The following is a 21,553-nucleotide window of genomic DNA, read 5'->3' on the forward strand; positions in this document are numbered from 1 at the left end:
AAAAAATTCCCATTCTCTATGGTGTGCCTTATGATACCTTCTTGAGTCACAGATGATCTAGAAGTCATTGTGTTTCCCTGGGGCACCGCCTTCCAGGAAAAAAAAAAATCTATCTATCTATCTATCTATTTATCTATCTATCTATCTATCTATCTATATCTTGTATATTCATTATGTGACTATTATCTCTCCAGCTTTGGTCTTGTTTTTCTCCTCTGACACCCAAATGGTCCAGCTGTCCTTTCCTACACCTTCCTTTAAGAAAGTCACAGTGCCTTTCAATGACACACAAGCTTGTTTCTCTCAAATCCAAATACTTCATCAGTGCGTAGTACAATTATGTCCTAACTGGTTCCTCTTGAGTTGATCCTACAGAATGTGCCATAGTGCAGAAGTATCTGGGAGAACACTGATTAGTCACAGTTTCACTTTCACCAAAGCAGATTTTGATGCTGTAATTATTTATCAATTCAAAAGGGCACACATCAGCCTATGCCAGTCCACACAGAAGGATGAAGAGAACAAAACATATTAAAAACTACAAACATATTATTACTTAGGAGTTTTTTGTTGGTTTGTTGTTGGTTGGCTGGTTTTGTTTGTTGGGGAGGCAGGTGTTTGGTTTTAGTTGTGTTTTTTAAATATCATTACAGAGTTACAATTCAAAGAAAAAGGATTAACTCACTTATTTCTAATCAACTTTCTTCCTCCATAGATGTTCCTTCACTGTCCAAGGCCTTTACTTAAATGCAGTGAAAAGCTTAGAATTCACTCATCTGGAGTGAAGAAACAAGCAAGAGACAAGTCTGAGTGAAACAGAAACATTCATAGCTAAAATTTCTATTGCTTAGTGATATGTTTTGCTGATTCACAGAATGGCTGAAGTTGGAAGGGACCTTTGGAGGTCATCTTGTCCAATCCTCCCTGCTCAAGCAGGACCACCTACAGCAGGTTGCCCAGCATCCTGTCTAGACAGTTTCTGAATATCTCCAATGTGAGAGACTCCAAAACCTTCCTGGACAACCTGTGCCAATGCTCAAGCACCCTCACAGTGTGGTGTTCTCAAAAGCCAAAACCACCACAGTGTGGCTGAGAAACACCACAGTGTAGTGTTTCTCAAAACACAAAAAAGTGTTTTCTGATGTTCAGACGGTGCCTCCTGTGTTTCAGTTTGTGCCCGCTGCCACTGCTCCTGTCACTGAGCACCACTGAAAGGAGCCTGGCTCCGTCTTCTTTGCACCCTCCTTTTGGGTATTTATACACATGGATGACATCGCCCCCAAGCCTTTTCTTTTCTAGGCTGAAGAGCCTCAGCTCTCTCAGCCTCTCCTCACAGGAGAGATGCTCCAGTCCCTTTATCATCTTTGTGGCCCTATGCTGGACTCCAGCATGTCCCTGTCTCTCTTGTAAAGTGGAGCGCAAAACTGACCACAGAACTCCAGGTGTGGCCTCAACAGCACTGAGTAGAGGGGAAGGATCTCTTCCCTCAACCTGCTGCATACTTTGCCTAATGCAGCCCAGGATACTCTTTGCCTTGGTGTCCTCACCAAGGTCCTTTTCTGTCAAGCTGCTTTGCCACTGGGTGGTCCTTAGCATGCACTGGTGCATGGAGTGGTTCTTCTCCAGGTAGAGAACCTGGCACCTCCCTTTGTTGAACTTCATAAGGTGTCCATCAGTCCATTTTTCCAGCTTGTCAAGGTTCCTCTGGATGGCAGCACAAGCCTCTGGCATATCAGCCATTCAGTTTTATGTCATCAGCATCCTTGCTGAGCATGCACTCTGCTGATAAGGAAGTGATCCCCTCAAACTCCAAAAGTGAGGTTTAAATTAAAAATATAAAAAAGTGCACATACCAAAGTGCACATGCTTCAGTTCTTGATCAGTAGCAATAACACGTGGTTATTGCTTCAAACTATTTTTTGTTAAAAAAAAGTATTTATTGGAATTGAAAGGGAGAGAGGCAGGGTTAACAAACCTCTTGGGACTTTTCAGTCACTTTTAGTTATGAACTGGAAGAGGCTTAAATTTTTGCAAAGGCTGATCAGGAGAAAAGATCAATTTGGTAATCCTGTTTAGGGAGATAAAAGTACTGTTCTGTATTAAAAACTAACTAAGAAGAAATATGAAACAGGAATAAATAGCCAGATATTGCTGACAAAAAACTACATAGCAAATGAAAGAATGCTCTATATTAGGATTACTGATGCATTTATTAAATCGAAAGGAAGGAACTAAAGACCATGATCCTCACTCTCTACTCTCTTAGAAAGAACATGTCAGGCACAACTATGCTTAAACTGTAGCAGAGTAAAAACAAGTGTATGGAGGAGAGTAGGACAGAAAATTAGTTCATAAATTACTTCGGACTCATCTAAACACTCAAGCAATTCAGAATTTCATATAACAAAAAAAAATTAAACAAATTAGGTTACACATAAGACAAACTAGATTATAAAATATTCAGTCCTCCAGGCTAAAGCCTGAACAGTCAGATGAGCTATATGGTAATTTGTTCATTAACCTTTATAATCTATGTACCATGACCCACTTGAACCAAGAATGGAGGTACAAATGCAAATCCAGAAGAAGACTGCCTGTTGTCAGTAAATTCTAACATTGTCTGTGTGCCGTTCTAAATGTCAACATCTAATCAACCCTAATCTATTATTGATTTTCTCTTTTGTTTTCAAAATACCCATCTGTGGCACCAATTTCAATCATTTTTTATTTCTTGAGACACATCTCTCAAGTATAAAATACTTCCATCAGACTATAGCTATTAAAAATAATGTCCTAATTTGCCCTAATATGATGGAAACCCACCAATGCTAAGGTTTCAGGACATTACTTAAAATCAAAACCATTTGTTACAAAATTAGTAACGTAAATTATTAGTAGTAAATAGGCTAAGCATTACTGGAACTTTGGATGTACTGTGTCAACAACAGGTGTGCCATGAGAAAGGAAAAAAAAGGGAAACTATTTAGAAGTGTGATCTTCATTCTAACTATGGTTAGGCTCACGTTACTTAACTCTCTCATCTTACAACACAGTTTCTTATCTTGTCAACATTTTACATACTAAAAAATCCTATGCAAACCCTATGTTAAAAGTGAAATTCTACAAAACCAACCAACCAAACAAAACCATTCAAACATTTCCAAGACCAAAACAAGAGAAAGTATATTTTCCATCTTTACTTAAAGAACACACATTTTTGTGATTTAAAGCATCTTGATAGACATTCCCTGATGTCCTTTGCTGTAAATTCACATTTAACCAAATTGAACACGTTCACTATAGCAATCTGAAATTTTGGCACTGCCAAAACTTATCTGTGCTCAGCATATTCTATTCTTAACAGAATTTATGTATCAGTTTGACTGTCCTGATACTGTTACCGCAGAGCAACTAAGCATACTCCTTACTAAGACTGTGAAGCTGCATAAGATGGTCCTCTCACTGTATCTTCTGGCTTCCAAGTCAACAAGTACAAAAAGCTTTCACCTGTATTCTCTCATCTCCTACAGAGCTCAGAAAGAGTAGAAGGTACAAGGAAGATAAACATCTCAAATGAAATGCAGCAAAATAAGGAATGGAATCATGAGAAACAAAACAACCACACAAACAAAAACAAAAACAAAACAAACAAAAAAACCCCACATAACAAACAAAAACCTCAAAACAAACAAACAAACAAACAAGAAGAAACTGTGCACATTGATGGACAGACGCCAACTAGCAGAAGAATAAGGTTAAGAAAGGTAAAAAGAGGAAAGGGCAGGACAACTGAAGTAATAAAAAGAGCCACCAAATGGCAGGTCATAACCATTAGAGCTCTTATGCAACCTAGAGAGGAAAACCCTGGTGTGTGACCTGAGAATGAACTTATTTTTCTTGCAAGTTTCAAAATTGCTTTGCTGCTTAACATTATCTAAGGGCAAAACACACGCTTGCATTACCATCTAACACTCATGTCATAGAAGATGGCCTCTTTCTAACCTTAAGTACTTCAAATGATTCAGTAGAGGATTACACTGTCAATCTAAATAAACCATCATCCTATATGAATAGGAAGAAAAAAAAAAATGAACTCTTTAAAATATAAAAATTGCAGTCGGAAAAGAAATTTCATATGAACTACATTTTTACAATAATGGGATGAGCAAGTTTTATACTTAAAAGTTAGGAAAAGCCAGACATGAAGCAGTTACCATGGCTCACAGTCTGCATCCAAGATAGCTGGTTTCCAAGACTGTAGAGCCGAACAGCACCATGAACCAGCTGGGCAAGGCTTCTGCTGGAGGACTGAGGCTTTGACTGCAGGAAGGCTGTGAACAAACCAAGCGCACAAAATGGCAAGAAATTTTCAGATCTTTAATTTGTGTGGTACAAATCCAATTCATTTGCATTCACCATTTTGATAAACTGAGTTTGGATAGATCACAGATTTTTTAAATATGAACAAAATGTTCCTAGCAGAAAACGACTTCCTTGTACAGGAAGAAAAAAAAAAAAAGAGTTCACCTGAAGACTACACTGAAAACCAAGATGTTGTATCTACCTCTGCCACCTACCTCTCAGCACACGAAAAACTATTTCCTTGGAATATGCAGTGGGTGTCATGAAGTCATCACCTAAGCAAAAAGCTTTGGCCCTTAAGTCTTCTCTGTATTTCAGTGGTTATAAAGACATAGAAGGCTTGCTCAAAATAATATTGAGAAAAATAATAGCTTTAAAGAGATTCAACATGGAAAAAAATAATTCTGTGTGCAGCCTGACGTTTGCACAGAGCCATGTATTAAACAATGGCAGTTGAGAAATGTTAGATTCTTTCTAACAACTAGCTAACATTTCTCCATACTAGATGAAATGGCCTTGAGATAGCCTATAGAAAAACAGAATATATGATAACATCATTGTATTCATCTGCATCAGAGGAACCATTAACGTGACATGGAATACCATCTGATTTCCTGGTTGAATTTACAATCCCAGATTTCTTCAGAAGTAGTTTTTATATAATACATCTCTCTAGTAGACTTTTTTCTTAGTATACAGAGGCATTCCTCTGCCTTTGAATACAACACATTTTTATCACTTCCAATATACACCATTTTACAAAGGCAAATTCTTACCCTTACCATAAGATGTTTCTCTATATTTCTTAAAGAAGGAAATTAAGCTAACTATTTCTGAAAATTTTAGTCTGAAAATCAGTAATTTAATTATGTTTTCTATGACATACCAAAATCACAGGGTACCATTCCTACTGTTGTCTCAGTAGCAGCAGAGTTTGGGTTTCCACTGCATCTGATGGCAGCCAGAGTGCAAATCTGGCTGAGAAGCTCATGGGTGCCACACCTCCCTCATCATGTTTCATCATTCCTAAATACTAACAATATTCATACTTACCTAAACTAAATGTTCCTCTAATAAATAAAGTCCACTAAACTGAATGACTAAATCAACATAACCCTGGGAGTGGGTGTTCCTGCTGTATCATTCTGGCAAGTGAGTGTTTAGCAACTTCAGCAATACGAACAAAAGCAATTTAATAGAGACAATATCTTACATTTTCCTTACTTTCGCCTCCAAAGATCTTCAGCAGCCAGACACAACAGAGCATGAAGGACTATGCCGTTTTATATGGTCCCACTTTGTTCAGCAGAAAGTGCTGGATTCAAACTACATTTTGAAACATGAATTCATCATCCAGATGCTTTTTATTCAATCAATTTTCAAGAACAAAAAACAGAAGCACCATGAAAAAAAGGCTTGGTGTCCCTTCATATTTTTTTTATATGTCCAAAATATATTTGAATGATTAAATTTTAATTTTTAGCAGATTTTTTCCTATAGAATTTGATTTTAAATCAGCAGCTGGAACCCACTGGGAGAACTGGCCTGGGTGATTTCAGACAGATAATTCCTTTTACTGAGATTAAAATGCTAGTGCATGATTTTACAGAATGCTTTCTAATTCATTCTTTTATTCCTTTATTTTAAGCTAAGAAGCAACCAGCAGCCAGAGAATACAAATTACAGCAGCAAGTGCACTCTAACCAAGGGTCCTCAGCCAAGACAAATCACTCATTACATGCATCAACGAGACTGTTTGCTATATGTGACTTTTCCCCTTTTGTTCTAGGTGCAGAAGCCATTAAATGGATTGAGACGCCAGAGCTTCCAGTAAATACACCTTTTACTATGTCCTCATTCTGTATGTGTACCTTCACAGTGTTTGTTACACATGGTGCCTACTGCCTACTTCTTGCATTGAAGTGACACAGTGCTGATTTTATTCTAAGCTAAAACCTGTATAATTTCAAAAACCTGTTACCATGGAGGAATGCTATATGATTCTAAATGCAGTTAACATACTTGTATGTTAAAAAGTTCACTCTGGATCGCTATGCTTGTGTTAGCACTTCTTGCAGAAGTATTGCCTGTGCTCTCCAGTAGAGATCTTTGCATCCAGCCCTCACTAATCTGCTATTGCTCTTCTTGGGGAACCTGTCAGCAAACAGGAGCCGCCTTCAAAGACATAGTGATAAAAATGAGAACGTAGAGAAGTATTATGTTGTGGATGAGACAATAAAATCAGAAAAAAGATTCCTACTGGGTATGAAAAACTTTAAGGGTTTTTGGTTTGGGTTTTGTTGGGATGGTTTGGGGTAGTTTTGAGGTTTTTTGTGGTTTTGTTTGTTTGGAGTTTTTTGTTGTTATTGTTAGGGTTTTGGCTTGGATTGTTGGTTGGTTGGGTTTTTCTGGTTTGTTTGTTTCATTTTGTGGTTTTTTTTTGTTTTTTGTTTTTTGTTTTTTTTTTTTTTAGTACAATGGAGTAGCAAACTTCAGGTATCCACATAAAACAAGCAGGTGATTTAATCCTACATGTGTCTCTAAACTGTGTTCTGTAATGCACTAAAATTAGTACTTATGTTACAAATGCTTGCTGGATTGAGGTGACTTCTCTTTAAAGCCTACCTATTTTGAACAGACTTGTTCTTAAACGTGGGAAAGATCAATAGCCTACCTACACACACAAAAAAAAAAGTGTTATAAGACCGATAATGAGAGCATCCTTGGACTAGTATAAGGATTGCTGAAATAAGTGGTAGACTCGAAGACTAACAAATCCATTCCAAGTAAGAAGAAACAAACATTACCAGAAAAGTTCTGAATTTTTACACAAGTCAACAAGACAGAAGTTAACAAAACAAAAACTGATAAGGAAATGGCACTCGACAATTAGAAAGTAATCTAAAAGAAAGGTTTGCAGAATCATTTTCTCATGAAGTTGAGTAAGTTGATTTGTATGGATGAGAAAGAAATCCTGCAAACCATTTCCCATTCTTATCATGTAAGAGAAACCTTCTTTTCAGTAGCAATTCTCAATTCCAACACCTTATCATAAAGATTGGCACACCATTTACAGATTCAAAATCAGCTTCTGAAGATGCAGCGTTCACAACAGGTTTTTTTTGTTGACCTCTCCTATATGACAACATGGGTCCCAGAGGTCAGGATGGATTTTGGACAAATAATTTTTTTCCCTACTTCTCTATTTCCAAACTATTTATCATTCTGTCTCTGTGACACAGAGTTCAGCATATTAACAGGCATAAAAAACAGAAGGCCAGCCTCTTCTTTGTGTCAACATCAAGTTAAAGAAAACCACTGATCCTAAGGGAAACATTCTGTCTAACACACACAGTTGAAATAAGCATATATCCTAACAAAGCTATGCTACATTGGGGAATAAGAACAGTAAAATGCTTCTCATATTGCACATGTATATCAGTTTCCATAATCAAGATGTCTAATCAGTTAAAGGAGATTTTAAACACGTCAGGCTGTTCACTTTAAAAAAATGTAGCCAAACAACTGGATACTAACCTACTCTATATCTTACTGACAAACAACTTACTTTACTTTTCTAAAATTCTCAAGTGAAAAGTCTTAACATCAGATACCCTAAACAAATCCTCAAGTAGAGTTCATATCTAAGTAATTACATTTATATAATCAGATCTAAAAACACGTGTCTGGAAACACAGAGCACATCTCCATAAGAAAAAAACCTTAATTTCCTGCATGTTTTTTTCTTCTCTTATTTGTAAACTATTTGACTTGCCAAAAGAAGGCAAGTCTGGCCAAAAAATAACTGTTACATTCACAGGAGAATAAGAATGGTCATCCTGGATCTAACCCAAGGTATATCTGCTTCACTGCTGAAGGCTGGTTTGAGCGCAGCCAGCAGTGGATGCTCCAAACAGGACCTCAGAAGAGTCGGCAGATGCGGGACAGTCGTCTCCTCCGCGCTGATATCAATCTGGTTTCCAGGAACTACGCTGGCTTGTTTCCTAACACAGACAAGATGCTGGCAGAAACTAAAAACACTGATCTCTGAATAAATCATGAGAGATGAAAAAAACACTGCTCACTAACTGTCAACTCCTCAGTTTATTTTTCCATACTTCCTTATAACACATAGCTTAAATTTGACTGGCTTCCTTTCTGAGTAAAGCCAAGCTGTACGCTTTTGGAAATTCTTCAGTTTCTCTATAGTGTTTTCACACCCTCGAATTACATGTGAACTCCCATACTGACTTGGTTTTAAACTAAATCTGCCTAAGCAATACATTTTTTAATTTTTAATATTTACATACCAATCATTCATCCAAAAAAAATTAACAAAATACTCTAACAGCATTCAACACTGCCAAATAGAATACCAGGAATATATTATGAAGCATCAACTGCAAATCTGTCCATCTCATACTTAAAATATACAAGTTGAAGCTTTTGGATAACAAGTCATTTCATGTATATCTACAACTGCAGAGGTTCCAGAGTTGCCATTATCACTCCAGTCTATATGAATGTGGGCCACGGGAATAAAAATATTTTTAAAAATTTCTTAATAGCTTGAAACAGAACTATGATTTTGCTCATGAATTTACCTATACACTTAAAAGGGAATGACATACTTTTACTGCAATAGTTTTGTTTATTTAATTTTAACATTTTTCCATATTGAGGTAAATGCTCATACAAAATTCTAGCTGGACAACAGAACAGCAGAATCCACCAGGACAAGCATCGTACAGGCAACGGCACACTTTTCTTCATAGTACCTTAAATCCACAAAGTCAGAGATATCTTCTAGCAGTAGGACATCAGTTTCTTTCAGAGAGAACTTCAGTTTCTACAGACACTTAGTCCTTGGTCTCCTTATTGCTACAGGAAAATTCCAAGTGCAGTATTCAGAAGGAGTGCTTATGTGTGATGGATTGCACTTACGTAAAAATAAATATATGAATAAAAATAAGCCAACTTCTTTGAACTGATGAATAACTGAAGGTCATTAGTAATCTGAGATTCTAACACCAGAATCAAAAAGCTTTATTACCTCCTTTGAACTACCCAATTTACATCAAGTGTAATCATTGTGAAAATAAAGGCTATACAAATTTTGAAACTGACATTTGACATTATTTCTTCCCTCATTTTTTCGAAAGAGGAAAAAAATTAGTACAGGTGCCTTTCAGAAAGAAGCATAAAAAGACCAATCGTGCACAACCTGACAAGATGTATGAATACCCGGTAAATGAAAAAGCAAGAACTTCTTTCTACAGTTCACTGATAGACGTAACACCTTATAAACTCCACAAGTTCTAGAGTTTACGTCGGTAATTAATCTTCTGGTGACAGACAATGGCAGATACAGCTTAAAAGAAGCCAGGGTACAAAAATTGTTTCTGGTTTACATACACATGGAAACACACATGCATGCTTGTTGAGCACAGGATACCATCGAACCTGATGTGACCTTTATCTTAAAAGCTCATACATGGTTTGCACAAAGAAGTTCACACCTCAGAAGTTACTATCTGTATCTATTTAGGTTTGAGAGTAATTGCCCAATTCATTGTGTTCTGGCAACCAAACAACAAACCTAAAACACAGACTAAAATCTTGCATAATAATGCAACTTGTTCATAACTGGACGTCATGGACAATTAATGAAAATTTAGACGAATATGCAAGCACTCACCCTACACCACTAATTGAGGCTTATGTTTCAAGTATTTCTGTTTAAGACTGCAGCAGTACATTGCTCCTATGCAGCACCATGGACTTGCCAACTCACAGGGTTTTTCTTAGCCTTGAAAACTAGCCCTTGGCATGGGCATAATATGGTTTTGAACTTACTGCTCCATTAAGATTAATAAGTTCACTTTACTGTCAATAGTATTGTTTGTGTTTGCCCTGCTACAGACACTGGAAGACACTAAGCACTGATTTACTAGGTGAAGAATGACAACGTAAGAGTCTTGGAACCATACCTAAATATATATATATATATCTCTGTTTGGGGGAAATATATATATATGAATCCCAACACAGCAATAATTTATAAGACTAGAATATATTAATTATCTGAAAAACCCTCTTTCATAACAGGAAAGAAACCATTAAGGATTAAGTGGAAGGACAGTTTACTGAGTGAGATTAATAAATTTATTCCCCTTCCACATTTTTCCCCCAAACAATCAAGAAACCCAAAAAAAACCATTCCTTTGCAATTTAGTCTTAATGCTGGTATGTTTGTAAATACTACAAGAAGACCAAATATATCAGATAGAAAAGACAAGCTAAGCTATAGTTATAAATATTATTTGTGAAAATCCGACAGTAATTATTGCAAACATTCTTCCTACAACATACATTCATTTTCATACCTTATGAAAATTAAAGAGATGTTTTTTCCTCAGTTAGTTGCATAAGATTTCAAAAAACTCTTCACAGCTGGGATTCCAAATGTTAGTAGCTTACACATTCAAGCGTTTACACAATGGGCAACTTCTTTATTGTACTCATTTTCTTCTATGCAATTCTTCGATTTAGAGAAAGTCATAATTAAGAGTAGACTCTCTTGCTAGCATTTTATTAATTGGCTAGGGTGTGTATTTTCAAGCACCTTGTATTAATTCAGTAAATTTTCAGTTCGCATGTGTTTTGTTGAGTTATATATTATTTGACTTCTATCATACAATGACAGAACCAAAGAGGTCACTCACTTTATTGGAAGTTTTGAAACAAGGTGCAGAAAGAGAAGTTATTCAGAAGTTAGGTAATTCAGTACTCTATGCAGCCAATACCTCAATACCTGAACTTGTGAAAAGTTACATCAACATGAAAAACACACTTCATCTTTGACAGACTTTTCTTTGGGCTAAGCTTTCGTGGTAACTATTTTCCCCATTTTTCACCTGCTTTTTTAAACACTATTTAAATAGTACTAATTTAACCCCAGGAGTGTCTAATAATAGTTTAGAAATCTAATCTAACTTGCATTACTCAATGCAAATTCTTTACCTTTGATGCATACAGTGTGTCTTGGTTATTCTGTAACATATGCAAATAGATTTTTTCAAACTGCATTCATGTGTCTTGTCAGGCCTTGCGGTATTGTAGTCTGCACTAATGAGAGTGACATAAAAGAAAAACTGTGTTGTGCTATTGTGGAAATCTGATGTCTTCAAAGACATGAGTAAGGGCAAAACCTAATACAGCATTGATATGATGGTATGTTATACAATTCACAACTGAAATTATTCATCATATTTAGTTCAGAAGAGATAAAGGAATAATACTAAACTTGCAATGTCCCTGCCATAACTGACCCTGATTGTTCAGGGTGTTTGTGGCCATGCTATCTTATCCTGTTTTCTATATATTTTCTCTTCTTACTTATATAGATACAGGAAAAACTGAAAATGGATTGTAAAACGTAAGTGTGAAAACATACTAACTATATATTTGATGGTACTCCACGACTAAAACCAGTTTTCTCTGATCATTACTTTCCACCATTCCATTTTTCTGTGCTCCTTTAAATAACAGTGGGTAAAACAAATTCTGTCAGAAGCAACATTTAGTGCTACCCTTCAGTTCCCGTATTTCCACTCATACCACACTAAAATCCCACAACACGAAACCTGAATTGTTCAAAAATAACATTAAAACTAGCAAAGACTTTCCTAATTTGGGAATAGATGCATCCTACATCCTCCGCAACCTGAGAGATGTACCTTAAACAAATAGCTCAGGAAATACTCTGTTCTATCCAGATGTTCGATGACATAACATGATGTTTCACAATCAGTTATGGATTTCTTCCAGTTCGTCGTAACAAAATTTTATATGTGCTGGACGTGCTATGCGTTTATATTTTTACTTTTCTAAATAGGATGATTCCCTTAATCCAGAGGCATTTTTCTTAAATGCATACTTTACAACCCGAAGAATTAAAATACTGTCTTTATTAAGACCTGACGAACATGCACGTGTGACAAAGATTTTAAATGCGATTTTTTCCTGACAATCAGACCGTAGCACGTAAAAACTGGGTGCTAATGACAGTCAGGCACCTGCCAACAGCTCGCTGACGAGCAGCAGTTTCCCTTAACTCGCGGTGAGCTCAAACCCATTCTAAAGACGCTTTGCGTCCGGAAGGAGTAAAGTAAACCTTAAAACCACAGTTCAAGTAAAAAGATGCCACTGCTCCATCGCCCCGGGAGGTAATTTCCAGTTACCTACCGTTCAGCAGCTCAGCCACAAACCCCGGCGGCAAGGGGTGACTGTGGAGAGCCCGTGGGCGCCCCAGCGTTATTTCCCTGCCCCGGCGCCGCTCGGCGGGGGACGGCACCTCGGCCCTCCCGGGGACACCGCCCAGGGAGGGGGGACAAGCAGCAGAGCCCCCACATTCCCCTATCCCCAAACACCCAACTTTTGCGGGGTCGCGGGCACAGGCGGCAGGAAGGGGTGGCCGCCGACCGGCCGCGGCGCCCGGCTCCGCGCTCCCTCTGCCCTCTCAGCGGCCGGGAGGGGTCGGCTAGAGCACAGCGCCCCGCTTAATGACCGCCTCAACACCACGACAGCCGCCACAGACACCACCCCGCTTCCCCGGACCGTGGGGCGCTGCCAGGCACAGGTGCGGAGCCCCCTCCCCGCCAGCGGCCGGCCCCGGCCCCTCGCACTCCGCGGCCCCCAGAAAGTTGTCGGGAGTCCGTCCGTACCGCATTCCCTGGCCCCGCGGCCGCCCTTACCGTGGTTGCTGGCGACGTGACCGGCGGCGGCGGGGCGCCCTGTTAGCAGGGGGAGGAAGAGGCCGACTCTCCAGAGCAATCCCCTCACCTCACAACACCCCATGGCTGGTGACCGCCGAGGGCCCCGAGTCCTCGGCCCGCCGAGGCTCCCCGTCCTCTTTCAGGCCAGCAGGGAACGCCGCCGCGGCGCCCCCGCCCGCCGGGGTCCGGAGCGGCCCGGCGGGCTGCGCTGCCTGCACTGCCGCCCGCGGCTGTCCGGGCCGGGGCGGGCGCATCCACCGGCGGGGTCCCGGGGCACGGCGGCGGCCCGGAGAGCGAGGGCGGGGGGGGCGCGCCGAGAGCCCCCGCTGCCGCCCTGCCGCGAGGGGCGGCGGCGCTGGGAGCGCTCCGGCAACTTCGAGGCGGTGGCGGCGATGGGGGTCGCACCCCGCTTCCTCTGCCGGCTCCGGCCGGTGGCACCTTCAGCCCCGCAGAAAGGCCCCCAGCAGCTTCAGCAGCCTCCTCCGCGGGAGCAGCCTCCTCCCCCGTCCGCGCCGCACGGGCCCCCGCATCCCCGGCCAGCGGCACAGCCGAGGGGATTCAGTTTCCCACGGTGGAGCGTCTCGCCCCCGCCGCCCAGCTCCTGAGGGGAAAGGGGGAGAAGGGCCGGGCGCCTCCTCACGCTCCCGAAGACATCAAGGAAAACTTGCGGGGCGGCACCCCCGACCCCGCCGACGCCGTCCCCGGCTCTGCCGCTCGCCCCTCTCTGTCTCTATCTCTCCCCCTCTGCCGCGGAGCAATCAGAAACCAGGCGGCTCTGGTGTGATGCTCGCCGCTCCTTCTCGGTTTGCGTGCCGCGCAGCTGGCTGCAGGTTGGGGTTTTTTTTGGTGGTGGTGCCGCCGCTCCCCTGCCGCCCGCAGAGCGATCGCCCCCTCCGGCGCGGCCAGGGGGGGCCGCCCCGCTGCGCCCACCCAGCCCGGCGGGTGCCGGGTCCGCCGGGAGGCCAGCGCGGCCCCGCGCCGGGGGCGCTCCGGCACACGCGCCCCGCCAGCCAACGGGCGGCCCGGCGCGTGCGAGGCGCGGGTCGGGGGGGGAAGGGAAGGGAAGGGAAAGCCGCTGGAGCGGCGGCCCCTCCTCAGCCGCCCTCCTGAGGGGATCGCAGGGCGGGCGGCAGGCGAGGAGAAGCGCCCCCCTCGCCGCGCCGCTGCCGGCAGCCCGCGGGTCACATGCGGCAGGTTCAGCGCTAGAGGGGGTTAGTTGACAAGGCAAGGGGAGGAGAAGGAAAAAAAAAAAAAAGCAACGGAGAGCCCGGCCGGTGCGCTCGGCTCGGGCTGCTGCGGCGGCTGGCGGGGTTTCGCCGTTACCGGCGTTTAAAGGCGGGCGGACTGCGTGGCGGAGGCCGCGGCCCGGGCCCCCACCCGCAGGTAGCGGCGTGGGCGTGTCGCAGGAGAAGGGAGCGCGAAGCGCGGTTGTGGCTGCCGGCGAGGAGCTGCTGCTTAAAGTTACGCCGAGGGGGTACGGGAGACCAGCAAGCGTGAGGCGGCCGCCTTTGGGCATCCCCGGAGCACTGCTTCTGTTTTTAATTTCTCATTCAGGCAACAGGAGCCTGTGCAGGGTTTTGGGTGGGGCAGGCGACTCGAGTAGGAGGGTGGCAGGTGTGTGTCCCCGTCAGGTCTGCTTGCTCCTGTCACCCCTGCCAGGGGTCCGTGCTGGCGGGAGGCAGCGCTGACGCTTGGGATGCGTTCGGCCTTACAGCACACCCCAGGCATGGAACCTCTTTCTTACTTGTTTTAATCTATCGAGCATTTCGATTTCTGGATTTGTACAAAGTTAAAAAAAAAAAAAAAAAAGGAAATGTTCTCATATCCGTATTTCTGAATATGACTTCCGAAAATCAGATGTGTAAATCCACAATTAGAAGGAAAAAAAGCTGTCTGATTCCCGAGGCTTCTGAGTGTCTGTAAATCCCACTGAAGTCAATGGGTAATACAGCTACAAGGTACTGCACCAGAAGATATCAAAGTTCCTGCTGAGGTGCCTAAATACATGTTCAAAGAAGCTATATATGGAAACAAGTACTTTGTAATGCAAGAATAAAGAGTATGTATAAAAAAATATTCTTTTCAAAGGAATTGAACGACCAAATCCAAACCAGATACATATATTTGTGGGTTTTTTTTCAGAAAAATCTTTTGAAATTACAGCAGGCCTACAACAATGCAATATTTCCCATATTTAGCTGTTTTAACATCACCCTATAAGGAAATGAGCCTTTATTCAAAAAGAAGGTTAACAGGGAAAGCTTCAGAAAATACCTATGAATAGTGAAATAGTGGTCAGTATTTTGCCTTAGTTTCATGGGATAGGTAAAAAGATAAAGTTCACTTTTTAGAATTTCCTCTGAAATTCATTATGAACCATTACAGTTTGTGTCACAGTACTGCTCTGGTTTAGAATTGACATGGTCAAAAGGAGAGTAGCACTGACATTACAAGATGAGCTTTTGGGGGTAACAGGTGAGAATTCAGACTTCTGCTTCAAGTCTTGTTTCAGTAGTATGATATGATGCTTCCCAACCAGACTGCCAGAAGAGACCAGTGCAGAATGTCATACATTAATATAAAGATCCCTCGAATTAAGATGAGTCATTTGAGTCCCACACACAATCAATACCACTGCTTATCTGCAACCTTTGAAAAAGACTTTTTGTGTGTTAATGCAAAAGGGCAATTGGCACAGAGAAAGTAAACTGAGATTCCTTCCCACATGTCTGCTCTTGCATGATACAGGTTTGGGCTTTTTAATAACAGGTTTGTCTTAGACAGCCCTAGTAAGACATGCATATGTATGTTTATATGCATGTATGCACTCTGCGTATAGTTCTGTGCACATGTGCATCCCCATGTACACCTTCTTACATATTATATGGGCACGCTGCACATGCTGCATCCTTACTTGCCGTTAAGGAAGCCAAATTACATTTCTTCAAGGAACTTAGAAGGTCTGGCTTACCACTTCCTTTGCTCTTACATGTCATATCAGACTATAGGTGAATACAAAAAGGAGACAGCGAAAGACATGACAGGAGCATAGACAAAATCTTTTTCATGCTTCCTCTCACATGCAAAGCACATCTTTGCCTCCTAGTAACCTCAAACTCCAGAAGCCACAGGAAATTGTTAGGTAACAAAACAGCTAAAAGCGGTGGCATTTTCTCTAAAGCGTCCCTTCACTAACTTTTAACTATGGAATTTCCAGGGGAACAACTTTGAAAAAACAGCATTTATTAATGTACACACAGATTAAATTTTTATAACCTTGTGTATTATCATTAATTCTAAATTGAATCTTAACCACCATGCTTTAATCTTTCAGATGTATGCAAACATGCTAAATGTAACAGAAGAAAGCAAAAATAGTAAAGATGTAAAGGTAGAGTCCTGTTTTTTTCTGAAATTTAAAGCCACTTAGTGTTGTAAACAATGCAACAATAAATTTTGTAAGGGATAATTGCACAAAGAAGAGGAGCCACAGTTTGAGTACCTTCATCCTCAGATTTCTACAGTGTATGTTTTTATAGAAGTAAGTAAATCCATGTATCGCCATTCTTAAAACAAACTAGAATTTGGTCTGTCCTGGGAACAGAAAAATACCTATTCGGGGGGTGGGGAGATGTATTTATTTGTTTGTTTGGTTTTTTCAAATACAGGGATTCTCTTAAAAACAAACAAGAAGGGAAATATAGCATAGACATAGAATTACATGCAATAGGCTCTTCTTTCTTCTTTGGGTAGACATAGTTTATCTTTAATGTACCACAATTGTATTAATTATAATAAAATTGTGACTTCCTGTAAAAAAAGTAAACTAATTCGTTTTGTATTTAAGTTTCCCCTAACATAGTGTTGTGTTGTGTGTTAGTCCTTTGAACCATCATTCACATCCGTGTGTGGTTTAATGTGATCAAAGTAAATGTTTTAACTAAGGCGCAGACAAAGAACAGATTTACAATAAACTTAAAACACATTTTCCATGCAGAACTCAATAAAATTAACTGATTTCAAAATTACTGTAGTATTTCCACCAAGACACTTCCATTAGGATTTTTTAGAAGAGCAACACTTGTGCATACTGACCTAAACTGTAACATGTGTGCTAAGAAAAAATAAATGTAATATTGATCCCTTAAAGCCAATAGCTTTTTTTAGTGAACAGAAGACACTGAAGATTTGGCAGTCTAACCAGAAATGAACCTTTTAATAGTATCTCTCTCATTTAGGGTTTTAAATTACACTTTCCCATAAAATTGAAAATTAATTCTATTTTGTTCTACATTATATTCTTGTTTCTGTAGAATTTTGCAACCTTTTTTTTTTTTTTTTTCAAATGAGTGAGGCTTTTAGTTTACTAATATCTTTAATTTTTAGCATATTTAATAACAGACTGGCACTAGATCACTACTGATACTTTTTCCTACCATAGTCCCCAAATATGCCTATGGTATGTGCAACTGTTCACATGAAGTTTTTTAAGTATTTGCAGATTTTCAGAGTTTTCTGTGTTCAAAAATCCACCTCCCAACACACATCAAGGGAAAAAAATGAGAAGGTTAATAAGGTCTCAGGATTATTATCTTCGTTATTATTGATACAGAAAAATATAATGAAAGAAAAAGAGCTGATAGTCAAGAAGAAAACTGTATTCAAACAAATCTGCAAGAAAGATAAAAATACTAAAACTAGACTGAATAAGTATTTGACTTCTGATATTTAGAATATTATTTGAATTACAGAACTAATATCAACACTAGTCATGAATCAACTATGCTGCAGAATATTTTGTTACAGACAACAATTTCTACACCTACAGGATCCAGGAAAGTCATTCACCAAGTCTTGCCTGTTAATTATGTAAGATATGTTTCTAGACTAGAGTTGGCTTGTGCATAGGATGGACCTATTCTGAGCACACTAATTTTAATGCTCTGCACCATGTAAGAAGGTGCAATTTCGTTAAGTGACAATGAACCAGTTATACTGAACAATGTTTTAGGGAAATTACTGACAAAATGTGCAGTTTGGTTGGTAGTTTCGTTCCCATCTCGTTACATGCAAAAATTTTGAATTGACTCAAATTATTTTTTGCACTAAATCTACTGAATCACTATTATAAGATTATACAGCATACAAGATTGTAAAATGTTACACATTTTTCAAAGTTTACACATAGCAGTTACAGAAGAACCTTTATGACAACCTTTCTTCATTTCCAGTATTTCCTTTTGCTTTTCCATATTAATTTATAAACAAAATATCTACGTTTTAAAGGATGAAACACACAAATCGGTTACCATGTATTTCGCCTGCAGTTTCTTCAAATATATCTAATTACTTGGATTAATAGGCAAAGCAAAAGATAGAGTGTAAGAAGTTTATGTTTTGCAGGAAGATCTAAAATAATCAAATTATCCTGGAAATTTTTCAAGAATAACAAATTGGTTGGCACTGAATATTTTCAATATTTTAATTTAGTGAGTGGAATCTTGCTACAGAGGGTCAAAGGGATTACAGACAAAGGCAGTAGAATGAATTAAGTCACATCCCGAGGGAGAGCAATGGAAAATCTAGACCACAAGGATAAGTATCATGACATCACTGACAGCGAATAAGCCAAAATTTTCCTCATAGTGTTGCAGACATATGTCAGAGGTGTAGGTACGACTGTGCTTTAGTAAAGCATTTGAATTAAAATGCAAGAGACAGCAGAATTACATACTAATCAAGCTCGGGACTCCAAGACAGGTAAGCTTTTATATAGGGGCTTTATCCATCTCAATCAATTAAATAATTACAGCTGAATTAATTGCAATTTGAGTTGGGTCTCAAAATGATAAAATAATTTATTCAGGAACAAAATGCGTTACGAGAAAAAAAAAAAGAAAAGTGGTTACAAGAGAGTGAACCAGATTCTATTCTCACTACCCAAATAGATTCTATTTGCACCACCCTTTGACATAACAGAGAGCGATGAAGTGAGGACAGACTTCAAGGCTGTGTCTGAACTGTTCGTCTCCCGGAAGTTAGAGCACATACATTGCACTCTTAACAACACATAAAGCTTCTTAGGTTATTTTCTAAGAATATTTAAAACCAATTAATGGTCGTAGTGGGATATTTCTGTAGTAATTAGAAGGAATAGTAGATACAACCATAACTGAATGTATAATGGTAATGCTATAAACTTTCTGGGTTACATTAAAAAGATTTTCTGACCAGTTTTAATGACCTACATTTCAAATTACTGTTGAAATATTACTCCTAAAACTTTTTTTAAAAAAATCACAGCTTTAAAAGATACTTAAATTTGGATCCTTTCATGAAGAGACAAGAACTTAAATTTCACATCGTAATAATAAAAATGGTGAAAACAGAAGTAAGGTCAAAAAGATTAATTCATGTTGCAGACTGTGATAAAACTGGAGCTTTGCTTTTGAATGGAGTTAGCTATGGACAAATTGGAGTTGTCTGTATCTCAATACTCTACTTGAGTTTTATAATACTTTAGAAAAATGAAAGAATTTTCACGTGCTTTAATATATATTGCTTTGGAAATCAAACCCTGTGGCTGTACACTATTTTACTTGAACTAATACTGTATCTACTTAAAGATTTGAATCTTCCTGATTGTTTTTCCCTTTTGGTACTGCTGCCTTGTAGCTGAAAATGACAAAACACCGAGGTTGGCTCCATACAAATAACGATAAAAGCAAACAACCAGACTTATTATAAAGACATATCTTTTTCCCCTTAGCCAACATACAGCTTAATGCAGAAATTGCTTCAGGCACAGGAGCAGTCGTGTTTATCATTAGCACAGATTAATGTTCTGTTTGAACAGTAGCTCCTGTTCATGCTTGCATTGTCTTAGTAACTGGTGTGATGTGATGTGTACATTTCTGCACATCAAGTTGAGCTAACCCCCGCTATGAGAACCAATTGTTCTCATGGAAAACTAGCAACAGGATATACTAATGATATCATACGTGGGACATGAGTGACAATTATGTCAACATAGCTGATATAATCTGAACTCCTACCAGAAACGATGAGTCAAATTATTTCCAGTTATATGCAGTGGTCCTTCATACCACCACCAAACTCACTTGCAATCACTTAGTCTTAAATTCTACACAGAATATTTTAACTGTAACTAATTTTTAAATAGTGTTAGCATCAAATAAACAGTTCCAAGTCTGAAAACGTCAGTGCTTGGCACACACTCAAAATGACACATAGGAAATAGCCATTTGTAATGACTTCAGTAAATTTGGACCTCTCAGGCAACCTTTGCTATTTACTACAACCCTTTAAATATGAAAAAGGTGCCTGGAACACAGTCGCAACCTATGAATTGAACTTTGCAAAATAGCATGATGTCATCAAGTTTATTTACTTAAAACATCCACAAAATATCCAACAGTTTTAAACACAACATTTATTAGTGTCAGAAGCCCTAAAATTGAAGTTTTGCTTGGACATCATGCTGCTTTCCATCAGCAATGACAACTCATTTATTAGACATTTGAGCAATGCATTTGGATGTACAAGGGAATTTTGCACATAACTGTACTTGGACATGGGATTACACCTTCATACCTACTGTTAAATATTTATATAAATGTATCTATGTGTGTATAAATGTATATATGTACATACATATTTTAGCACATATGCTAAGTTTTCCAAATATGTGACATAATGCTGCAGTTCAAATGGTTGCTCTTGATTTTGGTGATCATAAGAAACAATTTGTTTTGGGAGGATAAAAAGTAGCCTGCATATTCTAACTATATATTTGGCAAAATTAACATTTGGCGATTTTTTAATTTTCAAAGATTTTTAAATTTTAAAGATTATAAAGTTGATAACAACTTGCAGACTGGTATTAACTGCTCATCCTCAAAGACTAGCTACTTGCCTAATTTTCATATGTGAATTTCCCAGCTTTTTACATTCTTATTTTTATAAATTATGTATTTGCGTTATTAGGTGCTGGGTTGAGACACTGTGATCAACAGATCCTTTTCAGTGTCTGTGCATACAGCTGTATTCCTAGCGACATCTCCCTTTCTAACTTAGTCTGAAGGTTCCCCGTATCTGTCTGGAAATAAAGCACATAAAGTGGGAGTGGGCTAGATGGGACTACCAGGCAAATTCTTCAGCTTAATGCTTTGAGTGGACATCCACAGCACCCTGAAAATGCCCAAAAGATCCATGAAATTTATCTTCTACTCTATTATTTTTCCCTTAGACTACAATGATCTAAACTTCTTAGGAAATGAAGTTAGGGTAGCAGGGTAGGAGTCCAAATGCTGTTCATTATAAAGAACTAAGAGAATTGTTAAAGAATGTTACGTGCCGACAAGCCTTTTTTATAAATCCTCAGAAATGCCATT

At 39.6% G+C, this 21,553-nt stretch overlaps 1 protein-coding gene across 1 annotated transcript in view; it reads right to left on the reverse strand.

Moving 5' to 3' along the window:
• EPHA6 (EPH receptor A6) overlaps positions 1 to 13,221 on the reverse strand; it is a gene marked incomplete at both ends in the record, with an annotated part of 485,307 nt that extends 472,086 nt beyond the window's left edge. Inside the window, one exon of the mRNA XM_080364048.1 lies at positions 13,119 to 13,221. Within this exon, the coding sequence (XP_080220174.1) occupies positions 13,119 to 13,221 (103 nt within the window). The remainder of the gene's footprint in view (positions 1 to 13,118) is intronic.
• Between the last annotated feature and the right edge of the window lie 8,332 nt (positions 13,222 to 21,553).

The sequence above is a fragment of the Nesoenas mayeri genome, assembly GCF_963082525.1.
Source record: "Nesoenas mayeri genome assembly, chromosome: 1".
NCBI classification, from domain to species: Eukaryota; Metazoa; Chordata; class Aves; order Columbiformes; family Columbidae; genus Nesoenas; species Nesoenas mayeri.